The 19830-nt window shown below is 31.2% G+C and overlaps 1 protein-coding gene across 1 annotated transcript; it reads right to left on the reverse strand.

Annotated features, from left to right (window-relative positions):
• Positions 1–552: 552 nt before the first annotated feature.
• LOC129307961 (uncharacterized) lies at positions 553–5040 on the reverse strand. Its single transcript, XM_054948918.1, has 3 exons — positions 3862–5040; positions 2995–3175; positions 553–1410 (listed from the first exon to the last, which is right to left on the reverse strand). Exons 1-3 carry the CDS (start codon positions 4657–4659, stop codon positions 935–937), a joined length of 1455 nt encoding a protein of 484 aa, XP_054804893.1. The 5' UTR covers positions 4660–5040; the 3' UTR covers positions 553–934.
• Between the last annotated feature and the right edge of the window lie 14790 nt (positions 5041–19830).

A 19830-nucleotide genomic window follows, 5' to 3' on the forward strand; every position in this document is an offset into this window, starting at 1 on the left:
GTGCATAGCTCCTTTAGCTTTTTATCTTGTAATAGCCAAATATCATTAAAGAAGCTCACATTTAGACCATTTTGAATCAGCCCACATATTGTAAAAACATATAAAATTCTACAGACACAGGATACCCCTGTAAGCCCAAAGAGACTTGAAAGTTTAAACCTTCATGTGAGCACGGGTTGCTGGGCTTTTTTTTTTTTGCTCCAGTTGGTTGAACTCATCGACATATTCGAGAACAGAAGTGCCACAACTAGAAAGCTGGATGTAGGTTTTGGTTAAGCCCAATAAACAAAAGAAAGGACTTGGATATTCACCTACGAATCCTATTTTGGAGAATGAACTGACTTTCAAATAACATCTCCACGGTCTTGGCGTAGAGAGGCTGTGGACGTAGAGTCTCTAGTTTTGCTTCTTTTTACATGCGTCTTGTGCATAACTGCACATAACCACATTCGAATTCTCTTTCCAATATTTTCTCAATTTCTTTTCTGCTTCTAAGTTTCATATTATTTAATTTGATATCATCCTCTAAAAGGCGGAACATCAGACAACAACTTAAGAATCTAAATGCATCGGTCCACAAAAGTCTTCACTGATGAGGGAATCCCATAATGATTAGGTCCATTTCCTCGTTTGATTAAAATACAGAACAAAATAAATCCAATGTAAAAAGAGAACATTAAGACATGAAAACCTAAAGACATCGATAATTATGAAATCATATTCAATTAAGTTGGAAGACTTAGCTTGCAGCATCCATCGACAGCTACACACACGAGTCATGTACATGCCAATATGCAACCCAAACTAACTTGTTGGATCTCTAACTAGCCTAAGTCATTGCAGTGTCAGCCAGACTGTACTGTACTCTTCTAACTAAAAGAATAAATGTCATACCTAGCTTTAAGTTCTCCAAATTCTTCAAATTTTACCCATTTTAACATACTAGCTCCTCTGAAAATTCTTCCACGAGATTCCTAAAAATAGCAAGCTCGAGCTCCCCTGCCACCTCCTTTTTGTGCTCCTCCATTTTCTTCCATCGATCATCTTCTCTACAAAAGTCTTCATCTATCATCATATCAATTGTTTTAGGTTCCACTTCTTTCCACAATTCCAGCCTCTTGCGAACCCTTCTTATCAACATTTCCCTCTCCTCTGAGGAATTAAGTTCTCTTTCTTCCTTGATAATGAGATCTGAAATCAGTCTCTTGTGGTCTTCTCGGATCTGCAGTCTCTCATGGAAGCTGGTTTGGCAGGTGACTTCTGAGACTAACCTATTAAAGCCATTTTCTTCATCTGATGTCTCATTGTCCTCATCTTCTTGTTCTAACATTCTTTTCTCAAGTTCAGTTGGATCCAGTTCTGCAAGCTTCTCAAAACTACGAAGCTTGTGCAACAGTTGCTGCTTCGCTCCTGTGAAATTAACAGAAAAAAGGGATTAATAATAAAGACCTTTAAACATAATAATTTAGTCATAATTGTTTAAACATTTACTCTAATTTTCACAAAACACATACCAAACAATCAGTAATGTAAGTTAAAGTTAGAATATATTGGATGTTTGGATCTGGGGATAGCCAGTTACAAATCAAGTGATTGTCTATATACGCAGGTGTACTTAATTGGTTACGCATGTCTGTTCAGACTGTTTCGCACCTTGTCTACACCAAATCATTTACCCTTCATTTACGCGACCCTAGTTGATAGGTTTAGTATCTGTGTATTAGTAGAAAATTTATGATGCCTAAAGTGACGGTGCATACCTATACTATTTTAGGTTTGTTTAATTAGAGAAGAATGGAATGAAATGTATTAAAAAAAAGGGGTAAAAATAAGATGATAAAAATGTGAAGAGATAAGGGTGAACTATATTCATAAATGAGAAGGGTAATTTAATTTATAGAGTTAAATTTTATGATTCATAAGGTTTTTAGATGATGTCATGATTCCTACATTTGTGACATATAGTGTTAAGTTTTATCATATTTATTATAAGGAAAAAGGTGATTTAGTTCATCTTTGGGGAGCATATTTAGTGCTCATAATCTGAAAAGTCTAGATTAAACTACTTTTTTTATTTTTTAAATAAAAAATTATAAAATTTATTAATCATCAATATGCACAATTCATATTTAATTATATCAATCCAAATTTAATATTTTTTTATGATTTTTATAAATTGACCTAAAAATTTACTTTGAACTATTTTGAATCTAAGTGATATAAAATAAATCTATACGGTTAATTTATAAAAATTATAAAAAATTAATATTAAACTTGGATTGATCTGGTTAAATATAAATGATAAATATTAATAATAAATATATTTATTTAAAATTTTATAAATTTTTATTTTAAAAATATAAAAAATAAAAAAGTAATATAATCAGTACTGTCCACCTAGATTTAATTTGGATGGCACTTAAATTTAATTTGAATGGTTCATATTGTTTTAGGGGTTATAAATGCCTTGATGAGCACTGAACGTGCTCTGTCATTTTTGTTTTAATATTTTTTTTTTCAATCCATGTTATTCCTATCTTTTTAAGGAATCAGATGAGGTCTCAAACACATAACTCCAGCAATATCTCTTATACGGGTTCCACCACTAACAAACTACTAAATTAAGTCGAAAGTCTCCGACACTGAATAGTAATAATTATTATTGTTATTTACCCATAAGTTCTGCTCGCTCAAATTCTACCCGAGGCATTGAATGGAAATATCCTAAACAAGGAGGAACTGCTTTATTATGAGAGTGGGGTCATGTTCAAATTTATATTAGAAGTAGGCCATATCCACGACCAATGGAAGTGTAGGGCACATGTTGTGATCTCTCAAACTTCAATGCCAGAACAATCATGTCAGAATGAGCCTACTCTATCATATGTTGTATTAGATAATCAAGTCCGAAGATGAGTGCAGGACATCTTGTTGGAAGGAAAACGACCGCGCAACAAACAACGATTAGTGCAAAATTAAAATTTTGTGACATACTCTGTAAAATGGCATAGCTGCACTCCGAATCAAAATCGTCATCCTCATCGTTGTTTTCATGCCCCTCGTCGCCATTCTCGAAGGGTGGATCTAAAACACAGACCGGGCTACACTGCTCCTTCTCTTCCTCTTCCGTCCTTAATTCTGATTCCTTAACACTCTCTGCTCCCTTTTCTTTGTCCTGTATTACAAACAATTCATAACAACCACCATTAGAATATTATCCCAACTTGGGCAGATAGCATTATTTCCCAATGATTAACCTAATGACAATGGATTCGGACTCCAACCGGTTTCGTAACTGGATTTGTCATTGACTTCTATCTTGTAGTTATGTATTTATTTATTTGCTGCAAAACGATTCTTCTAATTTAAACATAAAAACGGATGAGAAATTATTTTCCAGTAAATCGAATGTCGGGGTGAAAGTTGAAACAATAGAGAACAAGAGAAGAAACAAAATAATTTGTCTTGTTTCAAGTAATTGATTCACTAGCAAGCAAGTGTGAAGTGAAAAGGATGAGATAAGATTTGCCTGGAGCACACAAAATCGGGAATGACAATCGTGGAACCAGAAAAACCCAAAGCCCTGGAATTCACTTACAGTTATCTGACTCTCCATGCATCAGATCATTGACAGAATTTTCAACTAACTATGTCTATGACATGACATCGGTGTTAATCAACAGCAACATGCCGGCCAAGTTCGTTGACCTAGACCCTGTTGCCGACAATATGATCACCGAAGGAACTAAGTTAACTCGGCTCATTGCAGCCGAGTCAAAACCGGGATGTTGAGACTTTAATAGCAACATGCTCGCTACTATAAAATAGAAGGAATAGAGTGGAGGAAAAAAGAGGACAAACCTCTGTTCTGTGGCGATGCGGTGACTTTAATTCCGGCGTCTGGTGGCCAGAAGAAGGGCTGCTCCGTAATACAAAGCGAAAAGGGCTTTCGCAGAAGCCGTGATCACAGCAAACACAATGTGTAACGTGTTTCTGGTTGGATTTTGATACAAGGTCAATCTCGTGGGATTCATCGGAGTAGCTGGTACTGCTGGACGTTTCCATGTCCATAGATTTATCCTCATTAGTCTCGGACCATACAGCACTGCTAGGACGTCCATTGTAAGAGCCTGGAAAGCCCACCTCATCAGTAGATACCATTTGTTCTTGATTTTGCTTGCTTCTGTCACCACCACCACCCTGTATTTCCCTCTTCCGATTTCTCGACGTTAGTCTCTTGAATAATGACCTCAATAAACCAAAGCCATTGGTCTTGATGCTGGTCTTAGATTTAGAAGACGAGGACTGCTTCTGAATTCGGAGAGCAGCTTCGAAAAGGAGAGCGGCTGTTCGAGAAGGGATATGGAGGAAGATGGCATTGGGGGACTTACAGGGGCTCTTGGCCGGAGAAGCGAATTCCAAGAATGGCGAGTTTAAGAGATCAGGGGTCTTGCGAAAGGAGGAAAAGCAAGCGTTTTTACATAAATTAGAAGGGAAGTTTGAGTTATGATGATGAACTGGTTTTGGTTTCCGGAGTTGCAGAGTAGTGCTGGAGGAAGGCCTTTTCATCAGCTGGGTCCGTCTATCAGAAATGTACTCGTTCAAAAGGAACGGTTCTTGATCTTCCTTGAGTAGCTCCAGTAAGTGGCGAGCCATCATGAAATAGAGAAGTATATGTGGCAGCTGGAGTTGGGCGCGAGAAGAGAAACGTGTAATGCAGAGGCGGAGCAAAGCATTCTAGAAATTTTGTGAAGTGGAGGGTTCAAATAAGGTCCATTGCCAGCTCATACGGAGAAGGACGGAGGAGACTTCCCTGTTCAAATCTAATCAAGCTCGGGTGAAAACACCGAGACAAGATGGGTGTGTGGGGTGAACAGCGAACTGCTGATAAATAGAAAATAAATAAATTGTGCTGCAAATTGTGTGTGTGGATGTGTGATGGAAAGACTCAGGAGACGTATCAGTGTACAGAAGCAGGAGGGGTGTTTTATGTGGTCTCTCTCTACTTCACACGTCGTAAACGGGACTGCTTTCACAGAAACATGCCATACACGCACACGCAGGGTCCTAATGCAAATTAAGTTTGTAGTCATTTATATTTTGTCATTACGCTTACACTGGCTACAGCAAACCAGGTCCCTGATATTAGTACTACATTACTGCACAGGCACGTGCTGTCATTAATAAACGCATCATAGGATACGGTTCCTTGCATAATAATTTTTCTTTTTATCTTTCTTCTTAAATTTTGATAAATAAACGCATCATAGGATAAGGATCGTTCCCCACCTGGTATTACATTAGAAGGTGAATGATGATTGACTTTACTCTCTCTAGATTTGTATTAGGTTTCGTGTGTACTGCTCTTTTTCATTGTTTTGAATGAATTTCGGCTCTTGATTAACAAAAAAAAAATGGTTAAGATGATACGCACGCTAGCTTATATTGTGCACGTTTGATGTAAAACATTCAAGTACAGACTGCTGATTTACGGCATATTTCTTTCCCGTTGGCATTGTGGCTGTCGATCCTGGTTTGTTATATAAAGCAGGAACAATAATGTCGACAATGGTGGTAATTTAGTACCTAACGTGTAACTAGTTTTCTGCAAAGACAGAAACGCGGATGGTATCTGAAACTCTCGCTTTACAGCTGGGTGAAACATGAAACATGAGTCATGAATGCTTTTGGATTTTATGGAAGGCATTTTTGTCTTGGTGATCAGTGCTTCCCTTTTTACTTGCTAAACCGAAGGGACAATCAGAACAGGCTTGACTTGCCATTACGCACTGTAATTTACATTTAAAAAGCACTGATTTGATTAAAAGTGGGGGTGGTGGCAGTGGCACCAGAACCCAAATGGTAGCTAAACGACGAAAACAGGGGCGCGGCAACTTTGATAATTAAGGCATCTTGACCACACCTTTTTTCCTTTTGTTTTTGCATTCACTGGCTGTGGATTATCTTCGTAAGCTTCTTAGTTTAAAAAGACCGCTCCGACCAAAAACGTAGTGACTTAGAGGCCCTACTATTTACTGCCGACGCCTCCTCCTGCTGAATCTCTCTGATCCTCTCTCTTTTTGAACTGATAACCTGTACAGTCCTTTTCCATTTCCACTCACTACTTCGCCTTTAATTTAAATTTCAAACTACACCATGCATATGTTCTCGTCAATTTCTGAGAGAAACAAATTAAATATCGTGAAGTGTATGTACTATGTTTTGTATAATTATATACCTGACTATATAAAAATCACCGGGGTCGTGTACTGTGCTGGGTGGCGTTGGGAGGAGCGACGCGTGACTCTCCCCAACACATGATTTAGCAGTCTCAGCGTTTACTCGCTTTTTCTTCATCAGCAAAGCCTTGTGTCTCGAACTGACTGTTAAACTTCTTATTTTTTAACCTAAAAAGAACTATGTTGATGGGGTTTGACATACGAGCGTCATCGCACGCTTTCAATACCATCCCCAGAACCAAGTCAATTGCGTTCACACAGCATATATATGACTTTTTCTTTCTTGTTCTTGCACGCGAGAATAATGATACATAACATGCTATAACAAACAATTGCCACTTGCTCCCTCCCGTCCCGTGACTCAGCTCTTTCACTGCTCCTGAACGTCAAAACACAGAAGCCTTCTCCCGAATGTTATTTAGGGGAAAAAAGAGGAGAAATGAAAGTACATATTCTGAAATTTTCATTGAAAGTGAATTTGGTGATATAATAGAATGGAGCTTTTGAAAAAATGAATTTAAAAAGTAAAATATTATTTGATCATGCTATCCCAAATTTAATCTATTATTTTTTATTTAAAAAATATTATCAATTCATTAAAAATAAAATAATTATTTTAATAATAATAATAATAATAGATCAAGTTTTTCACTTTATAGATTGAATAATTAATTTAACATTGATGTATATTCAACTCTTTGTATAATTTTTTTGTCTAATAGATTAAGTTTTATATTATTTAAAATTTTTATTAACTAACAAAAGTTTGTCCAGTTGGTTAAACTTTTTTTGAATAAAAAAATATCATATATATGTTTAAAATTATGTTAATTTTTAGTATTAATGTATGTTAAACTATTTATTATATAATTTTTTAAATATATCAAACTTTATATTTTTTATTTTTATTATTTAACAAATTTTATGTTATTTAAAATATTCATCACATCTTTTAAATATTTTAATTATATTACATTGATATACTAAAAATTACAAATCATCATAAAGTAATATTTTTTTTATAATTGTACATTTCACTGTCATAATTTAAATAAATTTTATTTACTAGATCAGTTTTTGAAAAAAATATATCTAAATATAAATTCTATTATAATAATTAACTTTCATTAAATTGACTTTTGTTAAATAAATTTTTGACAAACTAATTTTTGACTAATGAAAAATCAAACACACACTTTGTTAATGATGCCACCACCTCAATTGACCTTCACATTGTCCATTCTATGTGTTAATTGGAATTCTTAATTGAATAGGATGGCTGCAGCTATATCTGACTGAGATTTTAATTAAACATGCTTCTATCTGTCTAGAAGTGATCTAATCGGGTTCAATTCTTTAAGAGCATATCTACTGAATCAAATATGATTATCTTGAGAGGATATTCCTTTCACTCTTCCTCTATATTATTTACGGAATCTAGTTTTTTCTTTATTTCATCACTACTATAGAATTGTACATAAAATTTTCACTTGATCATATGGCTCCTCGCGAATGAAACAATTAAAATACAATATACATGGATTTCATGAATAAAAAAATATATGGAATCGTGGTGGGATTTTTTAAGATTTCATCTAATATATTAGTTTATTGGAAATTTGTAGTAATTCAAGATGTAATTAAAGATCTTAAACATTTTAGTTTTTAATTGTAGTTAAGATTATGAACTTTGTTGCTATAGCCGACACTTATGTTAAGCTATTACCTAATAAGATTCAAGTATCTATTAGCTATCTGTGCCTGTTGGATTCTAAGAAAATAGATATAAGTAAGTATGACACTATATTTTAATCTAAAACTTTAACTTTTAATTAAGAAATTGAGTTTATAGGTCTTTTTCATCTTAATACTCTTCTTCAACTCAATTCTTCTATATTGGGTGGGATTTTTTTCTCATACTGAGGCAAATCAATTCACAGTTAACATTCTAACAAGTGGCACACCCATTTTGACTCCAGAATTATTACTGCGCGACAGAAGAAGCGCACATTAATTAAACAAAATGTTGACAGGGTGGGTTTCGGGCCGCCTTTTATTCATACAAGGATGAAAGCATCCACGTTGACGTGTCACCAAATTTAATCTTGAAATTTTGTAATCGAGGTTGATATTCACATGCTAATTATAAAATACAAATCATGTGCCATTAGAGAACGAGTAGATGCGCATCCCCGTTTGGTGATTGCTGATTGTTGCAGGTTAACGTACGCACAGAGGTCGACAGCTTAAATTTGTATTCTCGTATAATGACGACATTATACAAAATTACTGCTCTATTGCTGGTTGTTGACGAAGTAAGCATCCGTGGGTAATCATAAGGTGTTTCCCCTCCCCATTCGACGTACACAGGAATATACAACTTTCATGTGCCTATTCATAATAAATAAATTATATCTTAATTAGAACTTATTTCTTGTAATTAAGTTCAGAGACAGTGATTGATTGCCCCACCATATATATACTCGTTAATGTAAAAAGTAAAAACCCTGGTTTTATTCAACGATAAGCTCCAATGGTAGAGAAGGAGTATATGTATTAATTATTGTCGAATAATTATACATGAACAGAGTGAAGGGACCGGACAAGAGGGGCCAAATCGTGGGATGTGGAAAATAAACAGGGGTTCAGAATTACGTGTAAAGCAGTACTCCCATTAGCAAAACAGACAAGAGGGGCAGCAACTTGAGTTGCAGAAGGTTCTGGTAAGCGACGGTGAGCAGGGGAACGCACCATCATGGGGATCGTGCATTTCCCACGTGTATAATAGTGTTGAGGGACGACCACATCCACGTGTCAGGGCCTGTCTCGTATGCCTCCTGACGTGGCAATCTCACCGCTTCCTGCGCGACATAGGATTCCAAGGCGTCCATAAACTTGCTTTATTTTATGTTATTGGGTACAGAAATGTTGCCTTCCGCTATAATGCATTAGGTTTTTAAAAAGGCGCACGTCAGAGTGTGCAGCCAGACGAGAACAAATTAGTTTTGTAGTAAGATGCTGTCACTTTAATCTGAGTAACAGCTAGCAGGTAACTAATGTCAAAGCACCATATTGTCTCTATCAGGCTAATATACTTTAGTCGATTGCCGCGCGGGTTTTGTATCTAGCGTATGTGTCTTGTATTTGCATTTGTAATTTTTTATGGTGAGGTTCAACATGGGGAAAGCGGAGAGAAGATGCATGAAACAGTGGTAATTTTATAGTGAAAATAGGTCCCTGTGACAGCAGACAGGGAATCTCTTACAGTGTATATTAAATGTGGAAGGGACAAAATGGTTGATGTAGAATAATGGCCGGCCACGAGAGGTTCTCTTCACGTAGCCATTGAAATGGAATTGGATATTTTCCATCGCGAATCCATCCTCGGATATGGAAATGGGGATGCATGTATAGATTGTGTTTTCTGCATATCGCGTTCATGCGGTGAATTTCATGACAGTGATATGGGACGGATGTGGAGGCCATGTCGTTTCGGAATGTTCTTCCATGCCCCTATATATATATATATATTTATATTTTTGAATATAAAGTCACAATAAAAACATCATGCCAAATGACAAAAGTCAAATCATATCAGAAGTTAAAATGCTTCTACAATCTATAAGATTATCATCAAATAAAGTAATATTAAAATACTTGCTTGAGGCCCTGTAGACTAAAAGATCAGCACATCGATTAGCTTCTCTATAGATAATTTTTCAATTCCTCGTGATGATATTTCTAATGCTTCTTATGATTGCTAAGAGTGGATGGCTCTGGTCAAAGCTACCATTAATGAAGGATATGGTCTCCATTGAATGAAAACAAACATTAATTTTAGGAATCTTAGCATTCCAACAAATATTTAACCCTTCTAAAATTTCTATAAGCTCAATAGCTATGCTGGATTGATAATCAAGGTTTTTAAAAAATCCTATAACCCGTTACCCTTGCCATTCTTGATAAAACCTTCACAAGCTGTGACATCATTTTGATTGACTGAACCATCAATATCAAGTCTTGCCCACCTAGAATTTGATGGCTTCCATCTCGCATCATGTCTGGTGTCAAAATTACTCAAATAGTTGAGTTTGGATTGAAGCTACAAGTCATTTATAATTTGTTAGGTGTTGGGAGAAAACAATGTTTTTGTCTAAAGTATTATCTTCGGAGTAAACTTACTTGCATCTTGCTTTTCATATGTTCCAGCAGGCTTGGGCAAAAGTTTCTTCCAAGGTAATCCTCTAGTATATATGCTTCCTGCATCATTTTTAGCATTTCAAATTATCTAGTCCTGCACAAGAAAAGAAAAAGTATTATGTTTAGAAGGGTTAACTAATTTTTTTCAAACCTTCTTAGCATCTTTACAATCTCGTAAAAGATGAATAGAAGAGTCAGGAGAGTTACAACTTAGATGATAAGTATAATGTTGTGTAGTATTTTCATTAGAGAGCATGACATTTATTTAGAGACGATCCCAAGTTGCTTTTTAAAGGAAGTATTTAATTTTTTTCATAAGTAGGTCATTTCGAGATTTTGGATCAAATATCATTGTGTTCCTATGCCTGAGGATTTTTCATTGCTATGTAGGCAGATTTAATAAAAAAGTTACTATTTGAAGAAGGTCTTTAAATAAAAATGTCATCTTCACCCTAAGCATTAAGAGGTTGAACAAGAGCAATTTATTTAATAACATTTGGGTGAAGGCTTTGTCTTCCATGCCCCTATATTTTTATTTGGTATGTCGTCGTTCCTGTGTCTTTCCTTGCACACCCAACCTAGGGTGTGTTTGGTTTAAAAGAAGGGGAGGGATTCCAGCAAAAGGGAAGGAATGAATTTTAATAAACTTTTGTTTGGTTTAAGAGTGGAGGGGAGGATAACTAGTAATAAGTTGATAATTTTATTTTTATCAATTTTAAGTAAATTTTTCTTTTTTGCTTTGATTTATTATTAAAAATAGTTATATTATATTTTAATAATTTTATTGTTTTAAGGACATGAACTTATATTAATAACATTTTTTAATAATAAATATATTTATATTATACTTTATCAGTGTATCTAATGAAAAAATATTAAAATTTTAGACAATAAAAATTATATATTAATTTTTGAAAAGTGATAAAATTTATGTAATTATAAGAGAGGGGGGAAATAATATATAATTTTTTAAGAAAAAAATTAATCATTTGATCCCTATACTTTTAATTCAATTGTAACTCAATTCATGAATTTTTACTCATTATAACTTAGTTTTTATAGTTTTAACTTAATTATAACTTAATCCCTAAATTATGTCTTTTACTATTCAATCACTATAATTTTATTGTTTTAAGGACATGAACTTATATTAATAACATTTGTTAATAATAAATATATTTATATTATACTTTATCAGTGTATCTAATGAAAAAATATTAAAATTTTAGACAATAAAAATTATATATTAATTTTTGAAAAGTGATAAAATTTATGTAATTATAAGAGAGGGGGAAATAATATATAATTTTTTAAGAAAAAATTAATCATTTGATCCCTATACTTTTAATTCAATTGTAACTCAATTCATGAATTTTTACTCGTTATAACTTAGTTTTTATAGTTTTAACTTAATTATAACTTAATCCCTAAATTATGTCTTTTACTATTCAATCACTATAATTTTAACTACTTAAATATTGATCCTTATATTAAAAAAAATAAAATTATAAAAATTAAAAATATTTTAAGCTTTAATATTTATAGAGATTAAAATGGTTTGGTAATTTGAAACATTGGTAATAAATTTTAACATAATGTTAATCTTTATAATTTTATTTTTTAAAATATAAAGACTAATATTTAAATAATTGAAACTATAAGGACTGAATTGTAAAAGTTAAAGTTTAAATATTGAATGATAATTGAGTTAAAATTTCAAGAACTTACTCATAATGAGTCAAAGTTTAATAGCTGAGTTACAATTGAATAAAAATTATAAAGATCAAACAATTAATTTTTTTTTTAATATCAAACATGGTTTAGAATTTTTAAAATAATAAATAAATAATTTAGTTATAATTTTTTTTTTCTTTCCCCACCAAATAAAAACCTCAAATTGGAGGGAAAGGCTACCAAGCAAGGGGCTTTCCTCCTCTTTGTTCACTAAATGCCAACAAACAAACAAACAAAAGGAGCCCCTCTCCTATCCTCCAAAAACCTTTAACCGAATCCACTCCTAAATGACGTAAATAAATACACAAACTTGTCCTGTGCTCGGCTTCATTCACATCATTTCCTCCTCTCCAGCTCCGTGCAAGCGGCGGAAAATTATATTCTTCACATATACAATATCGTGCCCGAAAGTGTGCAGCTAATATTAAATGGATATGGCCAAATCCAGTCTTGTATTTTATAGAACAGCTTTAGGATGGAATCCTAAGTTTGGCTTTCGAATAGTGAAATGGTGCAAGGAAACGTGTGGTAAGCTTCTTCCTGACCCTTGATCAATCCACGAGATCCCTACCGACTCATCATCAATGGTGTTCAATTGCCGACAAATTTCCTGATCCCTGATTTCCTCCTCCTTTGTTACAAAACACGAGCCTGGAGACTGGAGAGAGTGACGTTGCGGATGACAGGTACGTGCATGGCTCACGGGTTCAGCATGTCCGGCAAGACAAGCTCGATGGTGTGCCCTGGCCTCTTAGTCATCTTCTTTGTGCATGTTCAAATATGTGGATATACAGCCCAATTGAAGTGTGGGGGGAGATAATTTGGGCTTGTTAGGCCCATTTTATGGTCCACTCCTTTAAAGGCATGAAGATCTAGGGCTTCTTGTTGTTTGCTAAAAATTATCGACATTATTTATCTCTGAAAATGAATGACAACGAACATTTTACGCATGGCGGGTGCGACGTCCTTGAAGTCCCCATCCTAATCCTGGTCAATAAGATTGCTCTCTCCCTCACACATACACACGCACACACATCACAACCTTAACACATGACTTTGCTAAATTTTCAGCATGCCTCAGAACAGCAACACATTTTAAACACCCTTGTTATGTGGCATCGTGGGAGCGGCTTTTTTTTTTTTTTATTGCTCATATATACATATTCTTTTATTAAAAGTAATTCTATTCAATGTACAGTCAGATACTAAATTTAGACATATTTTTTAGCAAAAATTTAAACTTCAATTTGCCATATTATAAAAGATTAACTCATTTTTTTAAATTCAACTCCCATTAGTTGTGGGAGTAACTTTTGATAATGTGAACTGTGGCTCTCCTGAGTACATGATTCATTTTACTCTGTTATATTTTAATAACTTCAAAGAAAATTTTTCAACCATGACCTCTATAAAGTAGTGATCTTGTCTATAAAATATTATAAATTAACAACCATAAATTTATATAGTTAGATTAGATTTGGATAATTGAGTGCCCGTTTAAATTTCAGTTAGGTATAATTGATCATAAAAATAAGTGATTTATATGAATGATTTTAATCATAATTGATTATATTATAATATAATATATTTAAATACTGAAATTGATTTCAACTGTATAAATTATTATAAAAAATATTACTTTTTAAAATTAAATTGTCAATAAAGTTGTATTTAATATTAGTAAATTTATTAAAATTTATTTAACACGATTATGAATTATTGACAAATTATTTATTATTAACATGATAAAACAGGAACCAGAAGTAGGTATGAATAGATCAACAAAAAAATTAATTTTAGCATGTTTAATCGATTACGTTATTATTGTGCTCTTTGGCTAATTTTGTTTTAAAAATCGATTAAACACCAAAAAATGGATTCTGGATGCAAACCAGACAGGCACTTACACGTCATAGCTACAACAAATAGCGTCCCATAAAGATGTCCGTATTTGTGTGATAATACGAATATATGGGCAGGGCATGCATGTGTTTCACTCTCCCGATGAATTGTTACTTTTTATTTTAGAATAATATTCGGTGATGGGGAATTAAGCGCTCAGTTGACGCGCTAGGGGTTGATAGTACCCTTTTTTTTTGTGTGTGGGGGTACGGAGCGGGTTATGTTGCTTTTTATAACAAAAGAATTTTTTTTAATCATTACTGCTAGGAAGGGAGGATCAGCAAAGTATGAAAAAAAGGATAAGACAGCGTGGGTACACCCAACTGGCTCGCGTAATACGGAGTGGAATTCACCGGAACCCAGAAAACAGCCCACCTCTCGACAATTGGTCTCGGGGTCAGACCAAGATATTGAGCTAGTCCATGGTTTCGTTAGTTTCATTCACCTACTGCTTTTGTTAAACGCTACCAAAAATAAAAACGATTTTTAACCATGACTTTTAATAATGTTAAAAAAAAAATCTTTATCAAAGGTTTGCTTTTAATGACGATGGTTAAAAGTCATCATAAAAAATAGACTAATATCACCATATAAAATCACCTCCAAAACTTAATTTTTAATGATAACTTTTAAATATTATTATTAAAGGTTAGCTTTGGACAGTAATTTTCAATCGTTGCCGCCACTTTTAGGAATTATTACCAAAAATAATTTTTAATGACAATATTCTATTGCCATCAAGAAATTTATTATAAAAAATAATTTAAAAATTTAAAATAATTTATATAATTACTTTAGTGTCAACATATGCTGCCTCTACTAAAAATATTTTTTAGAAACAAATTAAATATAATTTTAAATTGAAATACTCTTATAAATTATTTTAAAATTTTGAAACTAAATAAAATCATTAATATTTATAAAATTAATTTTCTTATTTTATTCATCAAATAAGAAATAAATGATATATATATATATATATGATCAAGAACTAAAAGAAATGATAATGGAAATGTGTCGAGTTTAATTATTAAATTATCTTTAATTTTATATCATACACAATCCTGTTTAGATATATATATATATATATATATAAAGCTCATCTTTTATAAGAATGACCTTATTAAACTGGTATTTTAATATAATATTATTAAAATTTTGATGGATGGTTACTTTCAATTATAATTAGGCTACGATATATATAAATACTTGCGTACAAATGATATTGGGACATTAAAGTTGTACAAGATAGTTGAAAAATCATAGATAAAATTTATTTTAAAGAAGGGGAAATATTTAACTTGGGAGAGAATAAAAATTTAATCATTTCTTTTTTAATTTGTCTGGAGAAGATAAAAGTAGAAGATATTTATAGCATAAATTAATGTAATAAATATTCATAAATAAATTTAAAATTAATTACTTTCACTTAAAAATAAAAATAAAATTTTAAATTTGATTAAAATATTTATAAGAAAATTATGTAACATTTAAAATTTGTTTTACTTTAATTACACTTCTCTAACAAAAATAATATTTACTGCTAGACAAATATTTTATTAAAAATATAATACATACATTCCTATAAATTATTTTTATATTAAAAATAAAAATAAAAATAAAATGTAATATATGTATATATTTTTGATAATATATTATTTAATTTAAACGTACATAGTTAAATAATGCATGTAATTACACATATAATGGTTCCAAGTTCATTTTAATCCAACTAACAAAGATGAAAGATTTAAAGCTTGGAAGTTGGAGATCAAAAGCACAAATGTTGGCTCTGGAATGAGGAGTAATATTGAGTGAGATATCAAGTAATATAACATGAAGAGATACATGTTTGACGGAGTGACACAATGTGGATAATGTGATATGAGGAGGTGGTACAAGATAGTTTTTTATTTTTTAGCAAAAATGTCATCACTATAAGTTTTTTTTTTTTACAGCGAAAAGGTTCATTTACAAGTTTATTTAATTAAAAGTATACTCTTGTACTTTTAATTAAATAAAAGTATACTAGATAATACAGTTAATTAAATTGTTTCTTTTCAATTTAATATAACCAAGCTTTTTCACATAGGACTCATACTCGTACTATCTAGAGTCAGCTATCGTACATCATTTCAACTTTTCCGGCCATGTTTTACTCACAGGTTAAAAAACAGTTTTTTTAGTGCACATTTATTTTTTATATTTTCATATTTTTTTTTAACAAATTTCAATTTGTAATGTTAAAGAAACAATGACATTTTTAGCAATTGTTTACTAAGTTACAATTTTTACACGAGGAAAATACCTGATTTTCTTCTATCATTGTAACTAATCTATCACCATCAAAAATAACTGCGGTTTGTAATTTCTACTACCACTTGCTTTTTGTTAGAGATGTTTAACAATTTTCATGCAAATTACGATTTTTTACCTTCCGATTAAGAAAATTAATTAATCTCGTTGAATATATTCATTTTTCAATCACATTTTAGAATTACCATCACTCAATAAATTAGAATTGGAGTAATATATATTTTCTCCATTAAAAAATATAAAGCATCTTTAAAAAGTTGGATGTTAAAAATGTAAAGTATTTTTAATTTTTTGAGATGTAATCATTGTATTTTTTTAAAAAAAGTTCTTTTATTAATGAATAACTTTATATTTATTATAGGTGTTTAATAGATGTAAATATAAAAAGATAAGGTTAGTTAAAAAGTAAGCAATTACTTTATCGGGGATGAAATTTAATTAAAAATACCTTATATTTTTAAATAAAAAGAGTACATATTACTCCCTTTTCTATCACTTGTATATACTCCTCACCATTAAATGTTGGTGAGTAGATTACGTTATTAAAATATATATTTTTAACGTTAACAAAGTTAAAAAAAAATAAATTTTTAAGAGATATAATGAGCTTTAAACTTCATTTAATTCTAATAAAATATATTTGAAATAACTGATAAATAAAATTAAAAGAATAGTTCACAAGATATTTTTTAATTTAGTATATACTCCTTGACTATAATATAAATTATTTTTTAAATGTCTTATTTAGTTTAAAATATTGAATACTCCTTTTAGTTTTATTTGTAAGTTATTTTTAGCATTTTTACTGAAACCAATAAAAGTATTAAATTTTATTAATTCTATCAAAAAATTTAACAAATTTTTAACTTTACTTCTATTAAATATATCTACTTTAAAATAAAATATTATAGCATTTAATAAATTTTCCTACATTTAGTAAGGGCAAAATGATAAAAATGAATATAAGAATCAATGAGGTGTCTTCAAAACAGGATCAAAAAAATATTATCTTTTTGCCCTGTAAATAAGACTAGAGTAGTAAGTATTATGTGTGTATGTGTGTATTTTTTTAATTAAACCCTTAATTTATTAAGTAATTAAAGAAAGTGTTTTAAATAAGTTGAGTATTGTATTTGTTACATTCAAGGGGTACAATGGTAAAAATGTGCAAATTTTTATGAAATCAAGATTTTAACTAACTTTTTTCTTTAGACATAATTTAATTAATACTTCCTCTATCTCAAATTATAAAACACTCTTGAAAAAGATTCGTCGTCTTAAAACACAAGACAAGGTACTTCGAAAATATTAGAGTTTCATTAAATAGACTTATTTTAATATTATTATTTATTTTTTTATTTAATATTAATTAAGTGTAAATTTAAGATTATTAAATGAATTTTTTAAAAAAATTATATTTTTATTTTAAAAAATAAAATTATTATATATATTTAATAAATTTTATTGATATGTAAAATTTTATTTTAAAAAATTATATCATTTGAAATTGAGGGAGTAACAATTTATAATATAGTTGGAAGTAAGTAATAATTTATGACGAAGGGACAGTCATGGGGATTATCATGGTGAATGTGAATGGGGCAAAACCGCAAAAGCAGTTTGGAGGGGATAACAACAGTCCCAATGGGGCCTTTTTCTAATTTTAGTGAGGCTTCAATAATGAGATACTGCACGAGACCACGAACCAGGATTTCGCCGCCTGTCCTTCTTCCCTCCTTTTATTTACACTAATCTACCAATTAATGTCAGGTCATTTGTCATTTGTCACATTGGGACTGCCTAATACTCACTTTTCTCTGCCCAAAAAATTTGTCTTACCATCTTCAGTGATCAGTTACAATTACCGGCGTCCACAGGTACGTACATGTCAGATGTCAGGTGTTGCGATCAAAGCCCTTTATAATAATGGAAAAGTAATCTCGACGGATTCTTTTACCCCCTCACGCCTTCTTCCTCCTCCTCCTCCTCCTCCTCCTCCTCCTCCTCCTCCTTTCTTCCATTTTTTTTTATGCCTTATTTTACTACCTGCAAGTTTAAGTCTCTGACCTCTTACGTGCGTTCTCCTAATTCTCCCAGTGGCAAAGCAATCCGTTTTATATGGAGGAAGTCGCGGCCTCGAAGTTGAATCCCACAATACTGGCTTTGGTTTAATTTTAGGGAAAAGGGATTGTTCGGAATATTTAATGTCAAACAAAAATAAAAAATTATGAAATATCACTTCAATATGTGACTAATTTAAAAATAATCTCACATGAAAAAAAAAATATAATACCTATGCTTTTTTTTTTAATTAACGGGTAATTATTCATGAATTAATAAATACTTATCTACATTTAAAAAAAATATTTACTAATTGACAAGTTTAATAATATGAAAGATATTGATTGTGGGAATGTACAAGCAAGGTTGTTAAACTCTCGAGTTTAAATAAACTCATAACAAGAATGTAAACTCATATTACAAGTTTATAAGAATTTATCTTTATTAATAAATAGTCATTAACATATAATTATAATTGAATTAAATATATTTAAAGTATAAATCATTAAAATTATGCCCATTCACATTGATAAATTATCATATATAAGACATATTTTTGTTTTTTTATTTTTTTATTAATATTAGTTTTTTGCATTTCAAGTTTTTCTCCCTTAAACCAGGTCTCATAACTTTTATAAATTAAATTTTTTATGGTATACTTAACTTGTACAACTAAAAAAAATTAATGAGTTTAACAAGTTTAATCAAGCTTGTATCTAGTCAGAATTTATGAGTGAGTCAGTATAATTTTATAAGTTATAAATGTAAAAACGACAAACTCAGAAGTAAACTCACGAGTTTAATCGAGTTTGTATTTAATTCGAGTTTATGAGTGAGTTGACACGATTTTATAAATTGAAAACATAAAACGTTAAATTTGTAGAGTCAACTTGAGAGTTTGACAACTATGCGTACAAATGTAGATTATATTTTCACAATTAGCCATTCATTAATTAATAAGTCCCATTCACATTTAATAAAAAAATTATTGACTAAATAACATGTTAAAAAGAAAAAAAGAAAAGCAGGGGAATTATGATTTTTTTTATCTAAATTGTTTTCCCTTGATTTAACCTCCTTTCATAATGATAATAAAAAAAAAAATCCCACCATTTCCCTTGACCACTTTTACAGTTTTAAGCCCGATAAGAAGACAATTGTTGCCGAATTAAAACTTATCCAGTTAACAAGACATATTTCTACAAGTTCAAATCCGCTGCAAATCAAAGGACGGAAGGATTTTGATCATATTTAATTTGTAAATGTTTTTACAATTATCCTTTATATAATAAAATTTACCATAATAAAATTTACCCTGCTTCCGGTTATAACCTCTCAAAACTCCAGTTAGCAAATTTTTTTATTGTTATTATAATAA

This window comes from Prosopis cineraria, unplaced genomic scaffold, assembly GCF_029017545.1.
Source record: "Prosopis cineraria cultivar Desert tree isolate PC_DT_omini unplaced genomic scaffold, ASM2901754v1 PC1, whole genome shotgun sequence".
Taxonomy (NCBI): domain Eukaryota; kingdom Viridiplantae; phylum Streptophyta; class Magnoliopsida; order Fabales; family Fabaceae; genus Prosopis; species Prosopis cineraria.

Excerpts from the sequence above, each read along its gene's own strand:
- LOC129307961 (XM_054948918.1), bottom strand. The coding sequence starts at position 4,659 with ATGATGGCTCGCCACTTACTGGAGCTACTCAAGGAAGATCAAGAACCG. Across the intron at positions 3,176-3,861 it reads CGCATCGCCACAGAACAGAG|GACAAAGAAAAGGGAGCAGA; the intron begins GTTTGTCCTCTT and ends TTTGTAATACAG. Across the intron at positions 1,411-2,994 it reads CAGCTATGCCATTTTACAGA|GAGCGAAGCAGCAACTGTTG; the intron begins GTATGTCACAAA and ends TTAATTTCACAG.